We start from the raw sequence: 23092 nt of genomic DNA on the forward strand, positions 1-23092 counted from the left end.
ACAGCGCCTAGCATAAAGGGTCTTAGCCTATGAGTGGGACCCCTACCGAAATACAAACAATATAATTGTCACTGTTAACTCTGAAAACTATCCATAGCAGGTGAGTGTCAGCATTACGATCTATTTCACTCCTGGTCACAGCACCGAGCAGGAAGAAGGACGCTTGCATCCAAGTTCTGTCCTGTCTGCTGTGAGTGCCATCTCCTTCGAGCCTCTCCGGGGCGAGCTTAGTGTGTGGAGGAGTCTGTGCGAGCTCCGCTACTTTACTTATCCCAGTTCAACCTCTGGGGTCAGTAACTCAACACCAGCCTCCTGAGGGCCCAAGATTGCGTGGTGGACAAGGAGTGGCAAAAGACACCACGGCTGACTGCAGTGAGTGCAGGGTGCTCCACCAACCACGGCGGTACCTGGCCCGGGCATAACGTGCCAGCCCTGCCCGCCTGACACGGGCAGAGAGAACAAGGGACGCTTAACTTTAGGCTGGGTAGCGCAGTCAACACAAACACTCAATCAGCTTCCTTTCTTTCCTAGTGCGCCTTTGTTAACTGCAGGAAACAGCTGAAAGACCTTGAGTTTCCCATTGTCGCTCGTGCGGGAACAGAGCTGCCGTGATCAGAACATACCCCCTGCCGCTGGCGGGAGAAAAGGGAGAGCGGAATCTTGTTTCAAAAGGGTTTACGATTAGAAGAGTGTTCTGTCACTTTGGCGCGCAGTAATGCACTGTGCCACCAAGTCCCTTCAGAGAGATGTCGAAAACTTAAATGACTGAAAGCAAAAGAGCCTGGCTCCGGTTCCTAGGCAGGCAGACATCCTAATTATTGTTAGATGCACTCCCACACGGAGGGGAGAGCGGCACACGGGGACAGAGAGAGAGAGGACTGTCACATTGCTTTTTTCTTTTTTTAAAAGCTTGTCTCCGCTCGCTGCCTTTCCAGCTGTGACACCTCTCACAGTACTTAATTAGAATCACGTCACCCCGTTAATGTGCTCTGACTGGACTCTGACAGACGCTCGTCCTGCGTCCCACCACCCCAGCCGGCCGTGCCTGCCTCCCAGCCCCCACTCCCACAACGCCTCCCCGCGGCCCCTCCCGCCCCCTGCTCGGGATAGCCTGCCTTATTGCAACACTTGAGAAGCATCCGCTCCACCTGTCCCGGAGCCGCCTGACCTTTACAAGCACTAATTCAAAACGACACTGCTCATTTCATGACATTTCTGTTGATTTTTTCTCAAGTCTCTTTTAATTATTTAACTGGGAGTATCTCCCCCCGCCCCTGGGCGGCGCGGCGTGGGAGAGCAAGCCCGGGCCACGAGCCGTGGCCACGCCCCATGGTGGCGCAGTCCCTCCCCGGAGCAGTGCGGCGGGTCCACGCCGGGTCTGCACGCTCGCTCCGTTCAGATAGGTGCTGGGCCCAGCAACACGTGCCAAGACGCCAGCGCACAAGTGAAGCGTCCGAAGGCTGCCCCAAGGGAGGGGCCGCTAGCCAGGTCCGGCGTCCGTGTGGTGAAACCAAGAGCTGAGCAACGAGGCCTGCCTGCCATCCAGGGGTGCTCGGACACCCCGCCCCAAGGGCTCCTGCACCTGGGAGCTGCTCAGCAACGGGGCCACAAGGCCACAGATGCTGGGGGGCCACCAGGCACAGGGGACAAGCAGCTCAGCTTACGAGAGAATGAGACCGTTCTCAGGGACTCCCAACCCAGCCCTCTTCTGCCCACTGCGCCTGCATTCCCCATCGCCCGACAGCACAACAACCACGCAACGCCCTGACACCCGCAACAGAGCCTGGGGAACACTGCACAAACACGGGGCCTGTCCTGCACGTGGGGGGGACAGTAACCACACTATCCGGCCCCCTGCAGCTGCCGGCGTACCGGGTGCCTAAAGGCCGAGCCTCCAGGAGACACCCTCTGGGCTGTGATTAAAGACCACGTCTAGGCTTGGCTACCACAGGTCCAAGGGGGAACTCAGGCTGGAGGTGAGCGCAGTCTGGAGACATTGCTCAGGGCTTTCTCCCTGCTGCCCCTCCCGCGTGGGAGGAGCTCCCCGGACACATCTGCAAAGCTGCCCCACCCTCCTCCTTCCCACCCCACCGAAGAACTCGCCTTGGCCGTGGTGCCTGCAAACAACTTGGCAAGGGCTGGGCTGCTGGTGCGCAGACACCACAGCGGGCCCCAGGAACCGGAGTGAGACACACATCACGGCTGAGAACAGTGGGTGCACAGATATTCTGAGGACGGGTGCCAGCATAGGATGGACGGGCTAGAGAGATGCTGACTGTGACGAAGAGCACAAGGGAAGATGGAGGTTCTAAGGCGTTAGGCGGGGAGATCCCGGGAGGAGAACAGCGATTGCACCCCTGAGGCTGGGGAAGAGGGGGTGTGCACACGAATCAAGCAGGGAGGATAAAAGACAGATGAAGCAAAGCCAGGAAGATCAGGCCCTTCAAGGGGGACGAGAAGTCCCGAGGCTGCAGGTTGCAGGGCAGGGCACCCATTATGCCAAACATGCCGCTGCACTTAGCAAGCGCGCTCCTTCCCAGCGGCTTCTCCTTCGCTGTCAGCGCTGAGGGCACCGGTGGTGCCTCCGAACCGCAGAAAGAGCCGAGCGCAGAGCGAGGGATTTCTGAGCCCGCCGGGCTGCACCCCCGGCAGGCGCTCCCCACGGCGCGGTGGCAGCTCGGTGGTAGTTAATTAGAATCGTGTCACTAAGTAAATGCGCTCTGACTGGACTCTGACAGACGCTCACCTATGACACCGGGGGCCAGGAGACAATCCACATCAAACTACTGCAGTGTGACCCTTTTAACACAAAGAGTAAACTCACTGCACATCGAGTTGAAGCTCATTAAAACTGTCTACTCTGTGAGCATCCCATTAACCTCCCTGTTAAAAACACGCAATTCCTCTTCTTCTCGGCAAGGCCTAATTAATGCTCTGGCTCAGGAACAATCTCCCACCCTAACCTTCCCAGATTCCCAATCAGTGAATGAAAAGAGAGCGAGGGCGCTAGAAAGACAGCGCCGCGCTCGCCCCGTCTCTCGCCATATGGGCTGCTGACCCTTTCAAATAGGTAGGGCTTTTCCGGGAGGGTGAAAGCGCGTCGTGAGCACGGGGAGGCTCGAGCAGAAGCATCTGCGCAGGGCCAGCGGAGCAGCCTGGCTGCCATTTTGGTTGGAAAGTGCTCAGGTTTATTAAGAGGGAGTGAGTCCCACGGCGCCGGAGCTCACCCCGCGGCCTCAGAGAACAGGGGGCGGTGCCGGGAGGCTAACGAGTTACTGTAGGCTTTAACCGTTGTATGCCCCACGCGGGCATCGCTTCGAGACAGTGCTCTGTGCCGCGAGGGAAGGCAGCCACGACTCCCTCGGGCCCCTCTGGCCTCAGACACGCCTAATTCTCTGCACCCAGGTCAGTGAGGTTCACCCTCCCCGACCACAGGTACTGGCCCAATTCCAAGGCCCTACAACCAAGAACTCCGCTTGCTGCCCGAAGAGGTAAGCCCAGCCATTCCCCAGCTCTCCCATCGCCTGCCCAGAGCCACGTCTCTCTCAGCCACCTCCCCTCGCTTCGGCCCAAGGTCTGCCAGCGCTCAATCTGCAATGGGAGCAGGATCGGGCCCGGGCCGCGGCAGTGAGCATCGCTGGGGAGCTGGCTGCTATGCAATGTTAGTTACAGACCAGCTCAGTCGGAAAACGGCAGGCCAGTGGCTGTGGGCTTTGGCTCTGTGTGGGTACGATGCTCTCTGCACTACATGGCAGGGGCCAAGTCCCCCCGTGGAAACCGGTGCCATTCCGCAGGTCTGCACACAGCCCCAGGTCATCTCTCCACCCGGGGGAAAGGCCCAGCCCAAGGAGGATACAAAAAACACCTGTCACCCTGGAGCCTCCGCCCCCATCAGCCAGGAGCAAGGCCAAAAACAAAGCCCTGCTCTACAGGGCCCCGAAACAGGATCAAGGGTTCCTGCTTCAAAAGGGACCATCTGGGCTGGGGCTGGGGGTTCAGCTAGCCGGAGACAGACACCCCGTGTCCACTGCTGTTCCTCTGCGGAAGCAGAGCGTGCAGATCATAGGCCTTTCCTCTGGCAGGGCCCCCGCCACGCGGCAGGTATCAGTACCTCAGCCTCTCCACTCCAGTCACAGGGGGGCCAGCAGCCGCGCCCCCAGGCGAGAGACGAGGAAGCGGAGGTGCAGGGTGGGGGAAGGGACACGCAGCAGTAGCAGAGCTGGGAAGAGACATCAGGACGTCTGACCACTAGACCAGGCTCCCACCCTTCTGAAGGGAGGTGGCAAGGGGAGGGAGAAGAGGGGAGGGATCCAGTCCAGAGCGGCTGCAGGAAATGAACAAAGATCTCCAGGAAGGGACGCAGCGGAGTGGGGGGGCTGGGGAAGGAACGCAGGAGTTGGATCCCGAGGACAGGCAGGCAGAGGCGAACGGAGGTGCTGGCAATGGGACGTGATCAGCCAACGCAGCGTGCGTCGTGGCCTCGCACAACAGTAGAGTCTGCAGTGAGACGGGCTGGGACAAGGCACCGGAGCTGTCACCTCCCCCGCTGGCCACCCAGGGGGGTCACTAGCAGCTGCACAATCAGGCGCTCCCAAGGGCTCTCTGGCAGCGTGACAGTTCCTAGGGGTCTGCAGCTGTCGATATCCATCTGCCAACTCCCTTCTGTTTGGTGAATGCCATTCTGCGCTGTGCGCTACACTGCCGCACGGTAGCCTCCATCTTGGGCTGGGACACCCAGGAGGTGCGAGGAGAAGTCCTTACACCGGGCAGAGGGGGTAGCAATGGGAAAGCTGTCAAGAGTCCCCAATCCTGACAGTCCTCCATTCAAGTGCGCCCACCCCAGTCTGCATCCTGGGGTGGACTGGAGCTAAGCAACTGGTCACCTGAGAGGGCTTTGAAGCTGCTCAGGGGGTCACCAGACAGAGGGAAGCCAGAACTTGGATCTTCTTTAGCCTGGCCTCTCTCTCACTGACAGCAGGGAGACTGGGCAGGAAGAAAGGAGACTACCCAAAACCCCAAAGGCGAATGACCGGAGGGAGGGTTTGGTGTGCAGATGTTTGTTATTTTTGCCTCGACCTGGAACTCTTCTGCTGTGTCCATGAGTAAAGCGTGTCTGGTTTAGAAGTTCCTTTGCACTGCGGATTCCTTTATCACAAGGGCCCCAAAGAGCTAAACTGCAAACCAGAGTTGCCCATGCGACAGGAGCTCTGGGGAGGGCGTGCTTAAGCTACAGGGGACTTGGGGGAAAGGGGTCAGTACTGGTCTTGGGGCCCAGGGCAGCTGGACTGCAGGGTCACACATCCCAAGGAGGGGTACCAGACAGGGGAGTGCCTCCCCCAGGAGTGTGCATAAGAGCTGTACTAGGAGACAGTGTCTGGATGCTGCCCAGACCCACTAGGCCTGTTTGCACCTGGAATGCAAACACTGGGTCCAACACAGCAGCCTGGCGTCCAACCACTGGGGAACTCAGCCCGGGCTGTAACAAACTTTACCTGCAGAGTCGTGCATGGCCACCACCACAGACAGGATGCTGGGCAAGCAGAGCCAGGGGTCTTTCCGATACGTTTCTAAACCAATTGCGGGGGCATGTGACCAAACGAAGCAGAGACCACCTGGGGCAGATGACGCGACAGGGAGCCAGGAAAGAGGGAAGCTAACGAGCAGAGTGGGCACTAGGGAATCCACGGCCCTAGAGTGGAGCCAGGCCACAGCCAGCCAGCAAGCCGGAGCCCCGATGGTTTATATCGCAAAGGGCCACACCCTGGCCACCCCACAGGTCACCACGTGGTCTATGGACGAAAGCCACGAAGATGTGAGCGGGTTATAAAGCTCCGGCCAGGCTGGAAGGGGAATTGGCTGTGAGCTCCCAAAGGCTGGCGCTGCACCATCACAGGGACCCTTCCCCACCACGCCCAGCCAACTGGTGGCTCTAGTTCATGGCCTCCCAAGCACGAGGCTCTGCAGAGCTGGACGCAGCTTGCAGCCACCGGGAAGCAGCGTCCGTGCAGCGGCAGAGGTGCCCGGTGCTCGGACCGGCAGCCACTTGGTAATCTCTGCTGTAGTCAGCAGCGTTACGCCACTGCCCTAAGGGAAAGCTCCCGTTCCATCACTCCGGCTCGGGATCCAGAATCCCAGCACGGACATGCCCAGGTGCTTTCTGCCCTTGCCGGGAACGGATGCTTGTTTAACGCTTGACCGTGACCAAGTCAGTCACCCGGCGGCTGTATTTACAGCCATTCTCCGTGAGTCATTTTCACCGCTCGCAGGAAAACACAGGGCGGTTTAATTCCTTTCTCTCTGTCCTTAGGTTAGCTCCTGTTTCTCTGAGACCCTCCCTTGGACGTCGCCAGGGATTGTGGGCACCGAGCCCCTCTATCGCCCCTCTCAGCACCGCCAGTGTGTGTCTACAGCACGAAGCTGTACAAAGTGGTCAAGTACAATGACGGCTTTCACCACTGCTTCTCCCCGAATGGGGGTCTCCAGCAGCCCTGGGGACAACACTCTGCTCTGCATCGGCACTCCGGGAGGGCACCACCACCAGGGGAACCACGCACAGGGCCCTCTGACCGGCGCTCGCCCACCCCACCGCAGCCGGCCCTCCCTTGCCAAGGTCAGCTTCGTAAGCCAAAGTTGTTTGAGTTACACAATGAGCAAACATCAGCTCAAAGGTGAGAAACACACACACACACAGTCAATGGCACGTCCTGCGCCACAGAGCTCACAATGCAAAACTGAACTTCCACAGACTGGACCCATGTGCAAATGCAACGGGGTTTTGCACACGTACGTTCTACCACCTGTGCATGCAAGTGCTATTGCCTGTGCAAGTGGCTGCATGCACAAAACTGCACGCAGAGGAAGAGAGGATGGGTGAGGCCCTCAGTGTCCAGGGGTGGCCTGGAGCAAGCTTTTACAGCCAGATCATCAACGCTGGGCCAGACAGGGACATTCCCTCCCTTTGGTCCCTTTCCTGAGTCTGCAGGAGGGGTTCTTTGGTCCCCGTTGTCCAGAGCAGGACCCTCCCATCCAGCTGACTCTGGGGGAAAGAGACTAGAGTAGGATTTATCCACCACCTTCCTCCTTGGCATTTCCCCCTTTCTGTACCCAGCTGCCCACTGCTCTCCTCCAAAGCAACCACAATGGGCACCGTGGCTCAAACCCAGAAGATGGTCACATGACTCTCTGGGGCCATAAAATGCTTCACTAGCCCTTGGCAGTAGGACAACAGGACTAGCAGCTTCCTCCCGGCGTGGAGCCCCATTGCCAGCTCAGAGTGTGGGTCTCCCGCTTTGCAACTTCCTTTTGTGTATGTGTAGCCGCACGTCCCACATGACAATGCTCAGAGACCCACACAGAACCACCCCCCACTCTGGAGAACACACTTCCGAGTTACCCTTTCTTTATGGACTCCAGGGCCGGACCGGGCAGGCGCTGAGCGCCCGTAACTCCCAGCGAGTGGAGAAGGCCCTGCACCGAGCAGGATCAGGCCCAGGATAAACAGGATTCTGCTGAGTTATGCAGGTTTCAGTTGACCCAGCAAGTCTCCGAATAATTGGAAAACAAAACAACATGGAATTAATTGGGAAACAGGTACCACCGAGAGGGCCAAACCCCCTGCTGTTTGCATGCAAGTGGCAATTCACTACAATTTTCTTGTCAGCTCTGAAACAAATCGTCCATGTTGCAAACCTCTGGAAAACTGGGCTGGGGTCTTAGCAGAACTGCCGGCCTCCCCGATGGGATCCCCCCGGAAACACGGCTCCAGGAAAGGGGGCTGCACACAGGAGCTGCTCTTTTATTCTAGGCGGTAATTAAACGAGGGCTAAAAGGCAGGTTTTAGCACGTGCAGGAGACCCCCGTTGCCTGGCCTTCTCCGCGGGGGGAGATTCCACACGTCAGTGCCCAAAGCAGCAGGCCTTAGGAGAGCGACCCACGTACTCCGCGAGCACGCCGGAGAGCACTGCAGAGTGAGATGACGGGCCAGCCCATCGTGCGATGGGAGAGTCGCCCGAGAGGCCTTGGGAAGGACAGTACCGCACACTCAGCATCCGTCTACCTCCCGCCAGGTTTGCAGGGCACCGGAGCACCTCAGCTGCCGCGCACACAGCAGGGTGAAGGTTTGCAGAGTACAACAGTGGCGCAGGCCAAGCTTTCAGCTGGGACAGATACATGTGGGTGCGGCTGGGACTCCCTACAGCGCTGAAGCGCTGCCCACTGAGCCCCAAAGCCCCTTGCGGTGTCTCCAGTGACGTGCCCAAGGACGGAGGCTCCTGCAATCGCGAGCGGCGTCTGCAGACCCTGGCCCGGGGAGCTGGAGTGCTCTCCATGCCGGATCTCTCGCTAGGGAGAAGGCAGGAAACGTCAGCAGTCGACACCCATGGGGGCTTCATCAGCCATCAGTTTTGGTGCTAAGACGTACAAAACCAGGGGACGGGGGGTCTCTTTCTGAGTCTCACCCACCCTGAGCATCGCAGGCATTAGCCCACCCTGTCTTGACTCCCGCCCAACCCCACACACACCTGGGATAAGTTGGGAAGCTCAGGCCTGAACCTATTTTCCTTAATTCAGAAGTGCCCCCTCACGCGCTGCCGCCCCCCTCCAGGGCGATGGGGGAAGGGACCGCGCGCTCCCGCCCCCTCCAGGGTGATGGGGGAGGGGACCGCGCGCTCCCGCCCCCCTCCAGGGCGATGGGGGAGGGGACCGCGCGCTCCCGCCCCCCTCCAGGGCGATGGGGGAGGGGACCGCGCGCTCCCGCCCCCCTCCAGGGCGATGGGGGAGGGGACCGCGCGCTCCCGCACCCTCCAGGGCGATGGGGGAGGGGACCGCGCGCTCCCGCCCCCTCCAGGGCGATGGGGGAAGGGGTGGCTGTGTGCGACAAGGGCCCCACACCAGGAGGCCTGGAACTCGAGGGAGCGAGCGACACCTAGCTGCAAACCTGAGAACTGAGTCCGACTGCCCCCCTGTATCGCACGCAGGGGCAGCCCAGAGGGACTATGCAAGCCGTGAGCTGAAGGGCCAGGCCCTGTTGCATGCTGGGACTTGTAGTCGCCACAGTCCACACCACCCTGTGAAAGACGAGGGGGGCACAGACCTTGCTGGAAGACTCCCAGCTGCACCGCGGCCAGCAGCTGCTCTCTCACTGCCTGCCACTGGGAGTAGCGATGAGCAGCTTGTCGGCCACCCCCAGCACCCCCCTTCCAGCAGCAGCTCTTCAGAAAAGGGGCAATTTAGTCAGCTGAGTCCCCAGTGCCTAGGGCGAGGCCTGCGCCAGCGTGAGCGGGGCGCCCCAGGCCCTCAGCGGGGGCAGGACAGGGACTGGACTCCCCCAAGCAACTCCACAGAGGCCTTGGAGAGGACACCATGGCTGGATGGGGACACAGCCGGGCACCACCTTACTGTCCTGTGAGAACTGCCTTTCTGACTGCGACCCGACCCCCCAGCAGGGCAGCCCCAGGGCCCCGACCCCCTGGCTCTGAGAAGGCACCGTGGCCGCGTTTCGTGCCCACGCTGGCTCCCACTCCAGGCACTGGGCCTGCGCGTCACGCCAGACCCCACAGCAGCAGCCTGTGCTCCCACCTGGAGGCTGCTTTGCTGAAACGAGACGCAAAACCCTCCTTCAGGCCGGGGGGAAATAAAGAACAGAGCGATTGGCGGGAGGGGGAGAACAAACAACTGTCTTTCTAAACGATTCATCAGGGCAGACAAACACCCCAGCCAGCTAATGACGCTCTGATAAATGCAGACGGTAATTAAAGGCAAAGACAGATGATATTCAAGGGGTGTTCGGCGCTTTATCAAGGAAAGAGGAGACACCAGACAAACAGCCCCTCTTGGGAAATGTGACGAGAAGGAGAGACGCATCCACAGCAGGCTGTGACCTCTCACCCGAGCTTGAGCGGGTTCTTATCAGACCCCCATATTCTGGGGGCCTCCCCCACCCCACGCACTAGTGACACGAATGTGCTACTGGGCAAGGAAGCAAATTTTAATGCTCCCTCCGTCAATAATACAGCCAGATCCATAGTTCAAAAGGAGCCTGCTAATTAAAAGCTGGGGAGCTTTAAATAATTCATCTCCTTAACTCGGATTGATTGGAGAGTTTAGTGGTTAGAGCCTTGGAACAATATTAAACAGCCTCCTCAAGGCTCAGGGAGCGGGTGACTTTTCCAACTCAATCTCAGAGCCTGGCCAGCGTAGACACGTACGGACGCCGGGCAGATAAAGGGCAGGGACCTGGAACCTGCTGCATCTCTCCAAGATGGGGGAGCGGAGCAACGGGCTGCTGGGGTCAGTGAGACGCTGATACCACTGGCCATGTTGCACTCCTCTGTACAGCTCCGCCAATGTGCCTCAACCTGGGCGAGCCCACCCCTCAACCCCGACCCACAGCCCAGGGCTCCCCTGGCACGCCGTCCCCACCTGCAGTCCCCTGCTAGCCCACACACAGCTCCGCCAATACCCCTCAACCCCGACCCACAGCCCAGGGCTCCCCTGGCACGCCGTCCCCACCTGCAGTCCCCTGTTAGCCCACACGCAGCTCCGCCAATACCCCTCAACCCCGACCCACAGCCCAGGGCTCCCCTGGCACGCCGTCCCCACCTGCAGTCCCCTGTTAGCCCACACACAGCTCCGCCAATACCCCTCAACCCCGACCCACAGCCCAGGGCTCCCCTGGCACGCCGTCCCCACCTGCAGTCCCCTGTTAGCCCACACACAGCTCCGCCAATACCCCTCAACCCCGACCCACAGCCCAGGGCTCCCCTGGCACGCCGTCCCCACCTGCAGTCCCCTGCTAGCCCACACACAGCTCCGCCAATACCCCTTAATCCTGACCCCACAGCCCCCTCCACCCAGTCCAGCCGCCGCCCCCTTGCTCTCCCAGCTCTGGACTCCCACCCACAGCAAGGCCACTGCCCTCCAGCCTGACCCACAGACCTGTCCCCCTGCTATTCCAGGCATGGCCTCACACACGGCTTTCCCATGCACCTCAGCCCTGCTGCGCTTCCTGATCCCCTTCCGAGTGCGAGCAGCCAGGCACACTGAACTGTGGTTCTGGTCTGTCCACCAGGAGGCAAGGTGCCCGACCATGAAACTCGTCACGCGTGCGAGCTAACCAGGGAACGAACCAGCTCAATTCCCCAGGCTCTGTAACGCAGCTGCATCCTGCTTCCCAACCCCACGGCAAGTCCCGCAGAGCCGGCCGCAGGCAGTGGCAGCCCGATACGGCATCGCGCTGCCATTCGCCGGGAGAGCACAGACGACGCACCGAGCCAGGGCCCAGCATCCAGTGCCCAGCCTGGGGAGTGAGAGGGGATCGGGAGCGGACCAAAGCCCAAGCCCGAGGGATCCCGCCGGGGGAAGGTAACAGATGGGCTACACCCTCGAGCCGGCGTGTGTGCCACAGAGGCAGCTTGGGGGGCCCCCCAGTGGACGGAGGGGAGTTGGCGCAGGCCACGGATTGGCACCCGGGCAGCAGCTCACGTTCTGAAGCTGCTGAGGTGCCCCAATGGGTGGGGCGTGGGGCGCACGTCTTCCCTGGCCTGGGTTTAAAGTTACCCCGGAGCCTTTCTCAAGGGCTTCAGAGACAGCAGCGTCCCAGCCCCGAGTGCACCAAACCTCCCGACCCGCTGCGAGAAACAGCCCCCGCGGCTGGCAGGCTCCCGCCACCCCCAGAGTCCAGCAGGGCTGGTGCGGCCCCCGCGAGCCCCGCACGCGTCACTCACCTATCCCGCTGTGGGGCCTCCCTATGTGCTGTAGGTTGAGTCCTTTGTTCATGTCTAAGAGGCCGTTCTTCGGCCAGCTCCCCATGGCGAAGCTGTATGCCTGAAAGAGAGAGAGCGGGGTTAGCTCGCCGTGCGGCTGGCAGGTGCTTTCTGCCTGGGAGCAGCATCCGCCGGCCCCTTCGCCATGGCTCTGGAGTGGCTCCGGAGCGCTCCCAGTTCTTTGTATTCTCACAACAGCCGTCCTGAGACGCCCCCCGTCACAGCCAGCCCGGAACTCTGGTCTAATCCCAACAAGATTGCGCCACGTTTCAGACATCCGCCCAGCCATGGGAACGCCCAGCACCGACCCAGCGCTTTCCACCACCTGAGCCCCTTCGACATTCAGGAATCTCCATCGCCCGCCAGTGGCCGCGGAGACCCCAGCCCTGCCCTGTGCCCAGCGCCACAACGTTCAGGGCCTCCAGAAATGAAGGGACGACAACAACAACGAATCATGGTCTCTAGCCATCAGCCCCAGAAGTGCCAGGGCCTGCCCGGGGCTGTCCCCAGCCGCGGCCAGCACGAGCTGCCTCAGAGCGGGGTGGGAGACCCCCAGAGGGGACATTCTGCAATGGCCACTGGAGTGGGGAGGGTCGCTGTTCAGACAGTCACTCATTCCTCCCCACAGCCTCTGAGGGCAGATGGCCGGTGGCTCTGAGGGCTGCACCCAGTCTCCGTCCGGCCAGGTACACGTGCTCAGGAGGTCGGGGGATGGCTCACTCGGGCACGTTCCCAGGCAGAGAGCCCATGCCCCAGTTCCGTTCTCCTGCCCTGCGCACAGCAGCTGCCCTTGGGCTAGTCAAGTATCAGAGGGGTAGCCGTGTTAGTCTGAATCTGTAAAAAGCAACAGAGAGTCCTGTGGCACCTTTAAGACTAACAGAAGTATTGGGAGCATAAGCTTTCGTGGGTAAGAACCTCACTTCTTCAGATGCAAGTAATGGAAATCTCGAGAGGCAGGTATAAATCAGTGTGGAGATAACGAGGTTAGTTCAATCAGGGAGGGTGAGGTGCTCTGCAAGCAGTTGAGGTGTGAACACCAAGGGAGGTGGTGTTCACACCTCAACTGCTTGCAGAGAATTACTTGCATTTGAAGAAGTGAGGTTCTTACCCACAAAAGCTTATGCTCCCAATACTTCTGTTAGTCTTAAAGGTGCCACAGGACCCTCTGTTGCTTTGGGCTAGTGTCACGGAGTATTGGGGGACTCAGGGCCCTGCACCCCCGGCTTCCTGCGATTCACCATGACTCTCAGCCAGCCAGTAAAGCAGAAGGTTTATTTGGATGACAGGAACACAGTCCAAGACAGGTCTTGCAGGCACAGACAACAGGGCCCCCCTCAGTTAGGTCCAGCTTGGGGTCCCAGGGCATCCCAGCCCCCCCCTTTGGGGGGTCAGAGCCATCTCTGCCTCCCAGCCATCTCTCCAGCCTCCTTCCAGCCTGCTTCCCACACTCTCCTCAGCGACCCCTCCCACAGCCTTTGTTCAGTTTCCCCGGGCTCAGGAGTCACCTGGCCTTCAACCCCTTCCTGGGTTCTCATGTTACACTCCCAGGAATGCGCCCCCGGGCCGATCCCATCCTCCAATGCAGACTATCCCAGCACACTCCCCTGTCAGCATCCACAGACCACAGTGAGAACAGGCCCAGTTCGTCACATCTCTCCCCCCTTCGAGACCGAACTGAGCGGGGTCACTTTAGCCAGTGACCCGGGGAAGTTCGAACCTACCCCCGTTCCCATGGATGCCCCCGCATCCCTCCCATTCCTTGGTGAGAATTACACCAGGCCCCTCCAGTTTCACGCCCCCCCTTAGGTTGGGGTTGCTTGATGGCACTCGCAGTTCGCATGTGGGAAGGTTTATGCGGCCTGTGCCCTTTTCCCACCCCCATACCTCTGGGGTTCCAACTGGGCTGTGGTCTTCTCCCAGCGCTCCAGTCTGGAGGTCTGTGCTTTGGGCTCTCTTGGTTCAGAGCCGCCCTTTTTACCTTGGCCACCCTCCGGAAAGGCTCCTCTATGCTGGGCAAGGGTCCTAAAGCTGTTTTCCCCTTGTCCCAGGCCTTCCTCCCCCTCTGACAGGGGTCACAGGATCCGCAGTACTGTCGGACAGTAACAAAGACCCCAGGCCAGTAAAAGCTCCGTAGCAGCCTCTGCTGGGTACGCCAGGTTCCCTGGTGCCCTGAGAGAGGAATGTCATGGGCCCGGCACAGCAGCTGGCGGCGATACTTCTGGGGTACCACCAGCTGCCTCCTGATCCCCCCTGACTCCATTTTCCCTGGGGGAGCCCATTCTCGGTACAGGAACCCCTTCTCCCACAGGAACCTTTTCCGGCCACCTCGTCCCATGGTCTGTACCGCATTGAGGTCGGCCAGGTCCCTTATCTTCCGCAAGGAGGGATCTCTCTGTAACTCGGCCTGGAACTCAGCAGCTGGGACAGGGATGGCCACCTGCTCTTTCTCGCCCGCTGGGTCCGAAGCTGCAGCCTCCCTGAGCCGTGTCCCTGGGCGTTCCCTCCCCCCCAGGTTAGGGTCCTGCACCTCAGGCAAGGCACCCCCCTCAAGGCCAGGGCGCAGTGCCCCTCGCCGGCTCTGACTGCGGGTCACAACTAAGGCGGTCTGGGGGCTGCTTGGCCAGTCCTCTAGGTCCCCCCCCATCAACACCTCAGTGGGCAAATGGTGGTGCACTCCCACGTCCTTGGGGCCCTCCTTGGCCCCCCATTTCAGGTGTACCCTCGCTACGGGAACCTTGAATGGGGTCCCGCCCACCCCGGTCAGGGTCAGGAAGGTGTTGGGCACCACCCGATCTGGGGCCACCACCTCGGGCCGGGCCAGTGTCACCTCTGCGCCCGTGTCCCAGTATCCATAAACTTTCTTCCCATCCACCTCCAGGGGAACAAGGCACTCGCTCCGCAGGGACAGCCCCGCGCCAACCCTGTAAACGGAGAACTTTGAATCCGGAGCATCTGGCCCCCCAGAGAAGCTGGCCTGGGGCCCTTCTCTTTCTTGAGCAGTTGATAAGCTGCCAGCCCCTCTTGCGTGAGAAGCCTGCCCCTCGTCCGTCTGGGCCTCTACCAAGTTAACCCGGTGCGGGTTCGGTCTGCTCAGTCTGTCCTTGAGCTTGGGGCACTGGGCCCGAACGTGGCCTCTTCGGCCGCAGTAATAGCAGCTCAGGTCCCGTGGGTCCCCTCGAGCCGGTCGGTTGTCCCTGATGCTGGGCATTTCCCGGGGGAGGGGATTCCCAATATTCCCCCTTTGGGAGGTCCCAGGGTGACTCTCTCTCTGCATCGCGGCGGGCCTGTTCCTTTGGGGCTCCTTCCTGCCACCCCCTGACCGGCTCTTTACAAACTCATCAGCCAGCTGCCCGGCGTGTCGCGGGTTCTCTGGCTTTCTGTCCACCAACCACAGCCTCAGGTCGGATGGGCACCGCTCATACAGTTGCTCCAGTACCAGCAGTTTAATCAGGTCCTCCTTCGTCTGGGCCCCACCAGCCCACTTGCTGGCGTATCTTTCCACCTCCAGCCGAGCAATGAGCTGTTCTTTGGTGAGCCTCCCAATGCGCAGCCGCCTCTGCTTGCACAGCTCCACCAGGTCGCTCTTAAGCCGCTTGGCATACATCTTCCTGCTGGCCACTCCCCGGCCTGTGTGCTCACAGCTCCCCACAGTTCCCAGGGGGACCCCTAGTGTGCCAGCCCTTCTCGAGGTCACCACCTCTCTGCCAGGGTCGAGCTGCAGACTCCTCCGCCCCTGGGACCACTCGCTGCGATCCCCCCGGGGGACCCTGTTACTGCAAAAGTCCTTCTCGCTGGTCACACACTCCCAGGGGTAATAACCGTCTCTCTCCCACTCTTCAGCGTGCCTGGTCCCCGTCAATCCCCCTTCGTTTTACTGCTCCCCAGTCACTTACTGCAGGAAGCGCCGTCCACGGGGTGCAGTAGATCCCACCGCTGCCACCAGTTGTCACGGAGTATTGGGGGACTCAGGGCCCTGCACCCCCGGCTTCCTGCGATTCACCATGACTCTCAGCCAGCCAGTAAAGCAGAAGGTTTATTTGGATGACAGGAACACAGTCCAAGACAGGTCTTGCAGGCACAGACAACAGGGCCCCCCTCAGTTAGGTCCAGCTTGGGGTCCCAGGGCATCCCAGCCCCCCCCTTTGGGGGGTCAGAGCCATCTCTGCCTCCCAGCCATCTCTCCAGCCTCCTTCCAGCCTGCTTCCCACACTCTCCTCAGCGACCCCTCCCACAGCCTTTGTTCAGTTTCCCGGGCTAAGGAGTCACCTGGCCTTCAACCCCTTCCTGGGTTCTCATGTTACACTCCCAGGAATGCGCCCCCGGGCCGATCCCATCCTCCAATGCAGACTATCCCAGCACACTCCCCTGTCAGCATCCACAGACCACAGTGAGAACAGGCCCAGTTCGTCACAGCTAGTCAGCGATTCTCCTGCTGGAATCTGCAAGAATCCCAGGAGGTGTGTCCCCTTTTGGCGGACAGGCCCCCCGTCCGTGCAAATGAAGGAGGGGGCCGGGGAGCACTGTCACACTAGAGATGGAGTGGGGAATTATGGGTCTTAGGCTCAGGAGGGCAGGAAGAAGCCAAGAGCCCATGATACACCTCCAATGAACGTCCCCTTCTGCTCCCCACACCCTTTCACGCAGGGCCCCTCCCCCTCACACATCTCTGTGCACGTGCTTAGCCATTGCAACCAGTTTGTCCCCCTGGCTCCCCTGAGGGGAGGGGGACACCCAGCACCAGCCACCCCCACGCATAGAAAAAGGACAAAATCGAGAACAAAGGCAGTGAGAACGGAAGTGAGAACAAAGCTGCAGTGCTACGCTCCGGGCACCAGGGGGTGCTGTGCAAGGCGACACACAATGGCTGCTGGCTGGGCCTGAGCCCAGATCCTCCCCCACGCCCCTGCTCCTGGCCCCCCACCTCCTGGGTGACCCAGCAGCTGGACCCTCCACGCTGCACCTCAGGACTTGCCCTGGCTTTCGCCAGTACTGGATCCCTGGTTTGCCCATTGGCACCTGACTAGCCCTCCCCCCGTCCGCCTCTCCCGGGGCTGGGTTTTGCACGGCCGGTAGGCTGTGCGGGAGGCCGAGGGGACAGAACCCCAAGCAGCTCACAGCGCTGTGGGTACAAAGCCCAGATCCACACAAGGACTTAGGCACCTAACACCCCTGGGATCCTGCAAACCCTGCCTGGCTCCCCCCCAGCTCTGCAGGTGCCTGCACCCCTGGGCACCCACCTGTTCACGGTGACCCGGAAGGTGTGCTCTGAGCACGCCCACCAGAGCAGCCCCCCCAAGCTCCGAGGTGCCGCCGCCTCTCACTTTGGGCTGTGAGAGAGCAGAGAGCCGGGGGCTGGAGCGGTTTGAACGGGGACTGGCCACCATCCGCAGGGAACTATGGGCGAGTCTGTCCCGGGCTGCCCTCAGCCTCTCCACCAGGGATAAATAATGCAACAGCCAGTGGAGCTGGGGGACTGTACCCTGGGCTCCCGCCCCCAGGGGGTGCCCTCCTCAGCCACCTATGGGGGCTCTCTGGTCCAAAGGCTGTCCCCTGCCAGCTCCCCATTCCCACCGGCCGGGAGCTCTGCCTTTCATCGGGCGGTTCTGCTCCCTGGCGGCAATGCCTGACCACAGGGCAGACGGTTCCGGTCCCGCTCCCCCTGCCGGAGGGACCCTGGCACCACAAGGGACTCTGCACCTGTCCCAGACACGCTGCACAACACGGGCCTTGCCATCCCCGGGGCTGGCTCCCGGCGAGAGGGGCGGAGGAGCGGCTAATGAAGTTAAACCGGTAGGACAATGCAAATCTGCAAACAGCCAGGCTGAGCGTCCATGTCACACACATCTATAATTACCTCCTGACAGCAGCGCATCCCCTTCAGCTCGCGGAACGAAACCCACGACTGCACTGGGAGCACCTGCCTTAAGAACATCAGAACGGCCAGACTGGGTCAGACCACAGGTCCATCTAGCCCAGTCTCCTGTCTGCCGACAGCGGCCAATGCCAGGTGCCCCAGAGGGAATGAACAGAGCAGGGAATCATCAAGTGATCCATCCCGTTGCCCATTCCCAGCTCCTGGCAAACAGAGGCCAGGGCTTAGCTTCACTCCCCCCAGCCTGATCTGCTGCCTTGTGAGTCACTGTCCATTGAGCAGATCACGTGAACCCAGCAGCATGTCTATCGCCGCAGGTCCACTCGCCTTGCCGCTCCTGCCGAGAACCCTGCTCCCCAGGACGGACCTCAGCCGTGATCCCCTACCTGGAGAACGCAGGGACGTGGCTCCTAGGGTGGGGGGGTATTCAGGACCACACCTGGCTCCTTGCCCTCAACACTGATGGGCCTGGAACGGCGGCACTCTCACCCCAGAAGGAGCCCAGCACCACACCCTGGCCAGCCCCCACGCTTACTAGCCCACAGGCTGGTTACCGGGAGGGCGACCCTCTCCCACAATCTCAGGCTGAGCTCACAGGTGGAAAGGCAGGGCTGGGTGCCAGTGAACCCAGCGGGCGCCAGGCGGGCACAGAGGCACTGCCTATAGCCAGCCGGGGGGTGGGGTGGTCGCAGCGACGCGCAGAAAGGAGGGTCCCCCTTTCCAGGGGCTGAAGCTGCTTCACGACCCTTACAAAATGGAAAGAACGGCCTTGGATATCAGGCTGCCCAATTCAGACCCACCAGACAGCACTGGCCCAGCAGCACTGTGGTCCCGGTGGCACAGCGGGGTATCCTAGTTCAAAAGGCACAGTGGGTGTCATACCCCCCTTGGCACAGCGGGTACCACATCCCCCTAGCCCAGACGCACTGTGTGCTAGGGTACATATCCCCATTAACACAGCGGGTACCACGTCCCCCCAGCCCAGATGCACCATGTGATCAGTGGGTACCACATCCCCCCAGCCCAGGGGCACCGTGTGCTATGGTACGTATCCCCATTGGCACAGCGGGTACCACATCCCCCCATCCCAGGGGCACCGTGTGCTATGGTACATATCCCCATTGGCACAGCAGGTACCATGTCCCCCCAGCCCAGGAGCATGGTGTGCTATAGTACGTGTGCCTGTTGGCATGGCGGGTTCCGTATCCTCTTCCCCATGCAACTCCAATTTCAGTCCTTCTGCCAGGTGTTCTCCACCCTGCCTCACTGGCGTCCCAACTGCACGGTGCCAGGCCTGGAGAAAACCCCTCTCTCGGATGCTGAGCTGCACGGGCACCCTGTGCAGAGTAAACTCTCGGCATTGCCAGCCGGTGGGTCACAAGTTCTAGCCCTGACGGCAGATGGCCACACACGGCCTTTGCTCAGAGAGCAGCTGGCCAGCTCACAGCTCAGCCCTGGCAGTGGCAATGCCCCTGACTGCCTGCAGGTGCCCAGGCCCCAGAAGCAGACGAGGGACCATGGTGGGATTTATAAAATAAATTCCCTGTCCCCCCACAAGCAGGTGTGTGGTGACCTAAACGGAGGTGCGGGGAGAGTGGACACAGCAAGAATTCAGGGATAAAGATACAGGTGCCAAATACGAACCCCGCCAGGCAAGCCCTGCCACTGCCCCTGCCCCCTGCGGCTCTGCCCAGGAGTGTCGGGCTCCTCCCCGCAAGCAGGGCCTTCGCTGGGCCTTGGGACCTAGCGGGTTCTTGGAAGTGAATTTATTGCCGGCATATGTAACCATTCATGCCGCTCTGTTACTCCTGCCTTAGCAAAACACAGGGCTCCACAGATAATTAATAGACAACACTGCTAATCCTACTGGGAGATGATTAGCAATTAAAACTCCTAATTAAGTCTATGCATAATTCACTGAAATTACACTGTGTGTACACACGGGGAGGGTTCCTTGGCCTTCGACAAATATGCACTGATATCTTTATTGTTCATTAGATTCCCTCTGGCCCAGACCCGGGTCTGTCGCTCGCAAGTCAGATTGATGCCTGTACTTCATCCCCGCCCCTCGCGCCGGCTGGGCGGCTCCCTGCCGGTGGAACCCAGCTCCCCCTCTTGGGCTGTCTGGAAATCGGACAATGCCCAAGACGGCCATGTTTGCAGTTCACCAGGTGACCTCGGGCAGCTTGTTTACGTAAAGCAGGGCAAACTGTTGCCACCAGCATGAATACAGAGGTGCAGCCCCCGGAAACTACAGGTCTCAGCATGCAGCGTGGGCTTGGCACTTGAATTACGATGGCGCACTGCATGCTGGGAATCTGCCAGCTCCACGGGCCGCACGAGCAAGCACAGGTCTTGTTTTAGTACTATACAAGCTGCAGTAATCGGCCCAGCGGCCATAGCCTGGCTGACCATGCACGGGCAGGCTGTGCTCAGATCCTGCTCCTAGGCGCGCTCTCCTCCTCCCCAAGCCCGCAGCACTGGGAATGCAGCAGAGGGAACGTTCTCAGCCCCCGGGGGATACGCGGGGTGGGGCAATTAAGATACAGCATTGACAGACTTCAGTCCTAGACAGAGAGGGAGCTGCCACGCAGGCTCAGGGGTGACCGTTCGAGGGGGGAGCCGGGGGCTCCGAGAGGATGCAGAAGGAGCTTGGTAGAAGGAGATATCTGTTTGCAGAACGATCCTGTACCTCCCAACATCCCACCTGGTTCTCCAGCTGAGCCCTGGGGAGCCCCAGCCTGCCCCCACCTCTTCTATCGCTCGCTCACCACACACACACCCCTGCTCTGGATCAATGGCAGGGTCGCAGGGTGGAGGAGCTGGGAGAGAGGCAATCCAGCTCTATGAATCAGGCAGGAGCTTCCCTTCCAGCTGGGCCTGGCTGCAGAGCCACTGACTTTGGCAGGAGAGAGCTGCCCTCCCCTTGGGGGCTCTGCCTGACTGGGGATGGGGAGCAGGAAGGAAAGAGGATGCTGAAAACCTCTCCACGGCTTGACAGGCACGCAAAAAGCACAGGGATGGCTGTGCTCCAAGAAGGACAACGCAGTACAGATGACACAGAAGGATTAAACCTTCTAGCACCTGAATAGGTAGAAGATGTATCCGTGCTCTAGCAAGGAAATGTAACAATTCCTCTCTAGCTCCCCCCTTCTCTGCTGATAGCACCTGCTACCCTTTGGCTCCTGGCAGACCTTGGGAAGGACCTCAGCTTTTCACTGCCTACTTCATCCTTTGCAACGACTCCTGGGTGCCTCACCATGAGGCTCCCCGCTTTGGCACCGGTGTAGCACAGGTGAGCCCGGAGACCATTCTCCACCTGGTCTGTCTCAACCAATTTCACACACTGCAAGCCCGGTCTCCGCCCAGTGGCTGGGCCCGTGGAAGGCAGCGGTGGGAGGGGCACCAAAGCAGGGAATGGAACCGGAAGAGCAGCAGCCGAGGCAGGAAGTCTGCACCACGCACCTCAGCCCTTTGGATCAGCACCGGGCATAGCACTTTTCTTTGCTAATCAAGGTCGTTTGGTACGGCTGCAATACCTGAGCAAACTAACTAAACAGCCGGTGTGGAAGGTGGCCTGACCACTGAAGGTCAAGTGTGCACTTATGCATATTCAAAGCTGTCTGCAGGATCGATTGGGTTTTAATTGTTTTTCCTGGGGTTTTGGAAGGAACTGCCAGGGGCATTGATCAGCCCCAGACAAGGCTGCTCACACTTCAGGGCTCGCAGACACTGTCACTTTGGCACAGGCAGATGGAAATGAAGGAGCAAAACCCAGAGCTGCGCACAGACACAGCAAACAAAACAGGCCACTTCCGAGAGGCAAGCTGCCCCCCGCCTGCCGGGAGCACAGCCACCTGGAGAAAGAGGAGGAGTGCGCCGAGATGTGGGATCGGTGAATTGTATTTGAAAATAAAGTTTTTTAATTAAAATTGGCAATTCTGAGCCGCCTGCCGGCAGCAGCCACACAATCAGGAGAGACGAGCTTTACTGTTTAATATTTAAAGACTGCGTTTAATCTTTAAACAGGAAAGCTCTTCTGCTGACTGTTAACGCAGGATGGAAAGTGCTTTGAAGTCTCAGACACTGGGGCTTCCCACCCTGTCAGGGTCACAGAGGAGGCCAACTCCTGGTAGCCAGGCATGAAGTACAGCTGTAAATGACACTCATCCACGACCCAGGTTCTAGGCCTACCCTTCTCTACAGCACCAGTGAGATTTCAGGCAGCCTGCGGACACGCACGTTTCCAGCTTGAAAAGGGACATAATAAATAAATGTCATTTAAACAAACTAACCCAAGGTCCTCCCCTGTGTTACTAACACCACCATCAATGCCTACACCGAAGGCATTCAAAAGCTGCAGTGGTGTCTCTTTCTCCAGTTATGCTGGCTCAGACAAGGAAACCAGACTAGTTAATTTCCCTTTCTGGTTCCAGTCATTGTTACAGGGTTTAGGCTGAGAACCCCATGGGAGAAAATCCCAAACACAGAACAAGTCTCCTTGAGGTTTCCCCCCCGCACACACATAAACCTTAGTTGTCAAAAGACAGAGAAAAAATTAGCAAGAACATTTTGAAATCTTTTGTTAATATTGTGAATTTTCAAACTTTTTTAACCACTCTCTTTGAGCTGGTAAAAAAACAGAAAAAGCTATCGGGGAAAAAAAATCTACTTCCCCTCATGTAAACATTTCCATTAATATAAAACTTTAACATTATTTTTCACTTAATGAAATCCACATTTTGGATCTAAACTCCGACGGTGCCCCTTTACAGTCGTGTTATTAGTTAATTACACAACTCTGGCACTTCATAAACCAATATGATCACAGGTTCTCGCCTGCAGGAGTTTGCAGTGTAAGGTGCCCGGGTGACGGACATGCCCTAAGAACTGCAGCAATTAGGCAGCCTGAGTCCGCAGAGCCTGAGTCCGCAGACCGGACTCAGAATTGTGCTTACCCACTGCCCCCTCGGACGCTCCTGGCAGTGAGTTTTGCCAGATAACATGGCCGGTTGCTGGAACGCAGCTGCCTGCCCCCTTTGGTCAGCCCCACTGGCACTCTCCTCGTTGCCTCATCCGACACGGGGGCCAGGAATAGCAGGAGACTTCAGGAAACTAAGTTTTGTGATCAGCTCCGTGGGAGGCTTCAGGGCTCCTGTTCTCCCAGCCAGCATTCAGCAGCTACAACAGCCTTGGGTGTCAGGAGAGCTAGCGGTTCCCTGGAACGCAGTGATCCCAAAGCACGGGGCATGCCAGCAGACTGGCTGGGTGGAGGGAATGCTACAGTTACACAAAGGCCTCTCAATTGTTCTCCAAATGCTCAGCTTCCATTATTTTACAAAATGAAATCTCTAGCGTTAGGGATGCAAAGAAAACATTCAAAACACGATGCGGAAGCAACTGTCTGAAATTGCAGAGAGCCTGAAACAATAGCTCCATAGCGTGAACTGCGCCATCC

General features: G+C 59.4%; 1 protein-coding gene across 5 annotated transcripts in view; it reads right to left on the reverse strand.

Moving 5' to 3' along the window:
• The window catches only part of ERI3 (ERI1 exoribonuclease family member 3), a 225982-nt gene that overhangs the window by 62252 nt on the left and 140638 nt on the right, over window positions 1-23092 (reverse strand). For all 5 annotated transcript variants that reach the window (XM_065555329.1, XM_065555330.1, XM_065555331.1 and 2 more), the window contains exon 7: window positions 11724-11823. In XM_065555329.1, the coding sequence (XP_065411401.1) occupies window positions 11724-11823 (100 nt within the window). The remainder of the gene's footprint in view (window positions 1-11723; window positions 11824-23092) is intronic.

Source organism: Chrysemys picta, chromosome 8, assembly GCF_011386835.1.
Source record: "Chrysemys picta bellii isolate R12L10 chromosome 8, ASM1138683v2, whole genome shotgun sequence".
Lineage (NCBI taxonomy): Eukaryota > Metazoa > Chordata > Testudines > Emydidae > Chrysemys > Chrysemys picta.